The sequence below is a fragment of the Poecilia latipinna genome, unplaced genomic scaffold, assembly GCF_001443285.1.
Source record: "Poecilia latipinna isolate Pla-1442-1.1 unplaced genomic scaffold, P_latipinna-1.0 Scaffold2206, whole genome shotgun sequence".
In the NCBI taxonomy this organism is placed as follows: Eukaryota; Metazoa; Chordata; class Actinopteri; order Cyprinodontiformes; family Poeciliidae; genus Poecilia; species Poecilia latipinna.
In genome coordinates this window covers 72,173-77,310 of record NW_015114822.1, presented here as the reverse complement: position 1 = coordinate 77,310, position 5,138 = coordinate 72,173, and the positions used below count along the sequence as shown (strand labels likewise).

General features: G+C 36.9%; 1 protein-coding gene across 1 annotated transcript in view; it reads right to left on the bottom strand.

Annotated features, from left to right (window-relative positions):
* Positions 1-1,302: 1,302 nt before the first annotated feature.
* Positions 1,303-5,138, bottom strand: part of mapkap1 (MAPK associated protein 1) — a 61,152-nt gene continuing 57,316 nt past the window's right edge. Inside the window, exons 11-12 of the mRNA XM_015017900.1 lie at positions 2,821-2,918; positions 1,303-2,226 (exon numbers count right to left, since the gene is read on the bottom strand). Coding sequence (XP_014873386.1) covers positions 2,104-2,226; positions 2,821-2,918 — 221 coding nt within the window. The 3' untranslated portion in view covers positions 1,303-2,103. The remainder of the gene's footprint in view (positions 2,227-2,820; positions 2,919-5,138) is intronic.

The window sequence follows — 5,138 nt, the reverse complement described above, 5'->3', positions numbered from 1 at the left end:
ATATAGATATATCTATATATATTGATATATCTATATATAGATATATCTATATATATTGATATATCTATATATAGATATATCTATATATCTATATATATAGAGATATATATATAGATATATATATATATATATATATATATATATATATATATAGGCCTTCTGAAAATATTCGGCCCTATTGAACTTTTGAATTTTTTGCCGCTTTTCAGGCTTCAAACATAAAAATCTAAAATTTTTATTATTTTGTGAAGAATCAACAAGTGGGACACAATCGTGAGCTGGAAAGAAATTTATTGGATATTTTAAACTTTAAAAAAAATACTGCAAAGTGGGGAGTGCAATATTAGTCGGCCCTCTTACGTTAATACTTTGTAGCGCCATCTTTTACTGCGATTACAGCTGCAAGTCGCTTGGGGTATGTCTCTCAGTTTTGCACATTGAGAGACTGAAATTCTTGCCCATTCTTCCTTGCAAAACAGCTCGAGCTCAGTGAGGTTGGATGGGGAACGCTTGTGAACAGCAGTTTTCAGCGCTTTCCACAGATTCTAGATTGGATTCAGGTCTGGACTTGACTTGGCCTTTCTAACACCTGGATACGTTTATTTGTGAACCATTCCATCGTAGATTTTGCTTTATGTTTGAGATCATTGTCTTGTTGGAAGATAAATTTCCGTCCCAGTCTCAGGTCTTTTGCAGACTCCAACAGGTTTTCTTCTAGAATGGTCCTGTATTTGGCTCCATCCATCTTTCCTGTCCCTGCTGAAGAAAAGCAGGCCCAAACCATGATGCTGCCACCACGTTTGACAGTGGGATGGTGTGTTCAGGGTGATGAGCTGTGTTGCTTTTACGCCAAACATATCGTTTTGCATTGTGGCCAAAAAGTTCGATTTTGGCTTCATCTGATCAGGGCACCTTCTTCCACATGTTGGTGTTTAAGAAGGCCCTCTAAACTTTCTTGGTGGATTTGCAGTGGTCTGATACTCCTTCCACTTCAATATGATCGCTTGCTCAGTGCTCCTTGAGATGTTTAAAGTTTGGAAAATCTTTTTGTATTCAAATTCAGGTTTAGACTTCTCCACAACAGTGTCTCGGACCTGCCTGGTGTGTTCCTTGGTCTTCATGATCTCTGTATTTTAAACACAACCCTGAGACTATCACAGAGCAAGTGCATTTACATGGGCACTTGAATATACACAGGTGGATTCTATTTATCATCATCAGGACAACATTGAATCATTCAGAGATCCTCACTGAACTTCTGGAGTGAGTTTGCTGCACTGAAAGTAAAGGGGCCGAATAATATTGCACGCAAGACTTTGCAGTTTTTTATTTGTTAAAGACATTTAAAATATCCAATAAATTTCGTTCCACCTCATGATTGTGTCCCATTTGTTGTGGATTCTTCACAAAATAATAAAAATTTTAGACACGCACGCACGCACGCACACACATACACACTTCTTGGAAGCAAATCTTGGGGTGTTGATGGAAATTTTGCAAACTGAGAAGATTCATCACAATTAAGAAGAACAGAATTTTACAACAGTACAGTGGAAAGATCTAACAGGTAAAGTTGTTCTAGAGACCAACAGGAGTAAAATGACTGCAAAATGGGGATGATTCAAGGCAGAAGTGGAAGAAAAAGCCAAATTGGGCTAATATAATTTTATGTCATTTCATTTTCTGATTATAAAATTTGTATATACAATACATAAAATGGTGAGGATTCAAATCTGTTAACAAAAGAGAAGTGAAACTAATGTTCAAGATTTAACTTAACAACTTGCTTGAGCAGTACTCGCATACAGAGGCAACACGTGAAAAATCTGAGCACAGCAGCTAATCTGTCCAAAAGTCAACATGCAAGTTCCCTCTAGTTATGAAATCTGCTCCTTCATTGGGTTACAGAGGCTTTCAATTTGCACCAGCTGAAGCACAACTTTTGTTTTCTGCCATTTCTTTAGTCTCTAACTTGACTTTCTATCAGATTCTACATCTGAAATTCTGAACTACATCCAAGATGCTCTTGGATGTAGTTGAAGTGAAAGGTGTCTGGCAGATGGACCCGTGTAGCCTCAGTAGAGTGGTTTCAGCAATGTGCATCTACTGCCCAGTTTTCTTCTCCTTCTGGAAACTAAAGCTTGTCCTGCGGCTAAGTTTGCGTTGCTTTTGGGCAAAGTAATCTGCCCGGGAGGTGCTGGCCCGAGACTCTAGGATGTAGTTTACCTAGCAAAAGGGAAAAAAAAGTATTTAGTATTTCAACTTTTTAGTCATAAAGTTTACCTTAGACTTTGCAATTGCAGTGATTAACGGGTTAGGCATTAGCTAAAGAAATACTGTTAGAAAACCTTTGTTCCTCACTAAAAGAGTAGGAGTAATTTACACACAACTTTCTCTACAGAGCAGATAATCACAAAACAATGCTAGGACTCTGGAACAATTTCAGTGATGAGGATGAGGGAAAAGAACTGGATAACTGAGCTGGATAGCTGTGAACTGGTTATGTGGTTCTATAGAATGTTGATTATTGTTGAAAGGATTAATTTAAGACACTTTTTTCAGGCACTACAGAATGGAGCTATGAGTCAGGACAAAATTCCAACCTTCTGACCAAAAGGTTAGAAGGCTGGGAATTTGGGTGGGTGCAAGTCAGAATACGGTCATGTCTGAATAAATCATGCAAATAATTGGATGTGTCTTATATCAAGAGTAATATAAAAGACACAACCAAAGATGTAGTAGATCAGAGTGTATATATAGGCATATCACACAGATTACAGTACAGGGACTGCAGGGTCGCATCATTTATGTGGAACTCACCTTGAGCACAATTTCATTGACAGTAGCAGCATCAGACTCAAAGTACAGAGCCTTGTAGTCATGGTTGCTGTGATAAGTGATCTTAAAAATGGCATGACCTGTAGAACAACAGAAAACATGTTCAACAGGTCAACAAAGCACACAAATCAACCAGTCTCTCCTTGTCATACATCATCTGTCATGCCTTTTTATAATTCCAGGAAAAAAATAAAAATCAAAAATGGAAAATTAAAGGAAAAAAAAATCTCTGATTGAGTGGTTTCATTTGTAAGAATAACACACCCTAGATGAGAGGAAGTGGCATATCTAATAAAACTTTATCTGGAAAAAACCATAAAAAAGCTAAGTTACTGTAAATAGGCAGTATTTGTGCCAGATGCCAGAGAAAATGTAAGCCGGAAAACAAAGTAGGCTATTGCTTCTTATTGTTCTTGTGTACAGACTGAAAAGTCACTGCCTCAGTCTGAAAATGATGTCGCACTCCTGTGTTGACTCCGTTCATGTTGAAAGTTAGAAAATCTATGAGACTTTAGTTGTTGTGGAGCTACCATTAGCCGAAAAACACAAGACTGTTCTCTAGTCTGAGTGTTAATGAAAGCTATTACCATAAACATCTTGTACTATGGACGCTTGTTCTGGTCAGGCATAAATATTGTTATATTAGTTGACTGACTGTTGATTTAATGTGCTATAAATGTACAGAAAGGAGTTTGCAGCTCCAACACATCTAATTATGCAACATCATTCTAATCGGGCCTCTAGTCCTCTCAAAGGCAGCTTTAAGAGAGAGGAATGACAGAAAGTCATGTTCTGACATACAGAAAATGTAACTTAGACTGAATTGATTGACTATATATTAAAAGTTTGATTATAACAGTGAAATTTTTTAGTCGAGGTATTTTAAAGCTGCAGTAAGTAACTTTTATAAAATATATTATTTTACATATATGTCATCATGACAGTATGTATGAGACAGATAATCTGTGAAAAAAACTGAGTTCACCTGCCTTCTCCCAGTGCTAACTGAAAACAACCAATCAGAGCCCAGAGGATGTCAATCACAATCTCATGTGCCTCTGCTCTTCCCTACACCATTTCACCCCCTTTCTCTCTGCTACCGCTACAGTTTTTTCCCATTCAGCAGATCCTATTGTGAAATCTCAGTCCATTTAGCATAGCCACTGATGATGGCAGATAAACGGTTTTCCTGTAATGCTAAAATATTTCCTTGCCATTCGCACCTCATGAAGAGAGTACATGAGAGAGTTTAACAGCGTTAAGACCCTCTTCCTGGATCTGATTGGTTGGTTCTAACCGAAAGCGGTGCATTTCTTCAGATGGCAATAAAAGCTCAAGGAGGAGGAATAAAGTCAATTTTTTCACAGATTATTAGTCTTGCAATGTAATGTCATGACTGGGGGTCGCACAACTTCATATTTTTTAAAGTCAGACTCAACATGGTAAAAGTTCAGTTGACATCGACTTGTCACAGTGATGTCACAGAAACGTAATCAAAAAGCATCTGACATTTTTAATGTATTTATTCTTTTCAAACACCACAGTTACATGAGGCCTGGAGCAGAATTTGATTTAGGGGTCTCTCTTGTTGCTAAGAACATCAGCACCACTAACAGCATGTCACCATGGATTTTGTGAAATATGGCACAGGGGGCCTAGTTTAACTGCAGAGTACTCAATTACAATTGTAGTTTACTTAGATGCATTTGTGAACAAACAGCTAAAACTCAAGGATTAAACTGAGAGTATCAGATTGTAATTGTGGTAACAAAACAATCTAATTATGAAGATTGTTCTTTGAACTTTTACAAAGTAAACTCCTTAATATCTTAAATTTAAATGTTAAACAATTTAAAATATTTTCATTTAACTATGCTGAAACCATTAAATCAAATTTGATAATCTCTTAGTTCACTTTTGCCTTGGGCCGGTGCTAAATGTAATCATTACATCGTGTTTTTAGACCCACTAACTGATGACGTAATTTGGATTTATCAGAAGTGCAAATAATTTATATTTATTTGAAATGTATTTTTTTTATTTGTTGTTTTTAAGATTCGATAGTGGGTGGGTTTAAGTATTGTCGGCAATGTATTCCAGTAACATATAACTACCCAGTAATATTTTACATTTCTTGTCAACATCTTTTAATACAAAACCCTGGTGGACCGTCTCGGTTAACCGACCCACTGGGCTTAGCAAGTTTTCTGGGGGAAACCTGAACAAATTGGCAAAAAAATTAAATAAATTCATAGAGGTTTCATCAAGGGCGTAGGTTCGGTCTAAGTTTTGGTGGGAAC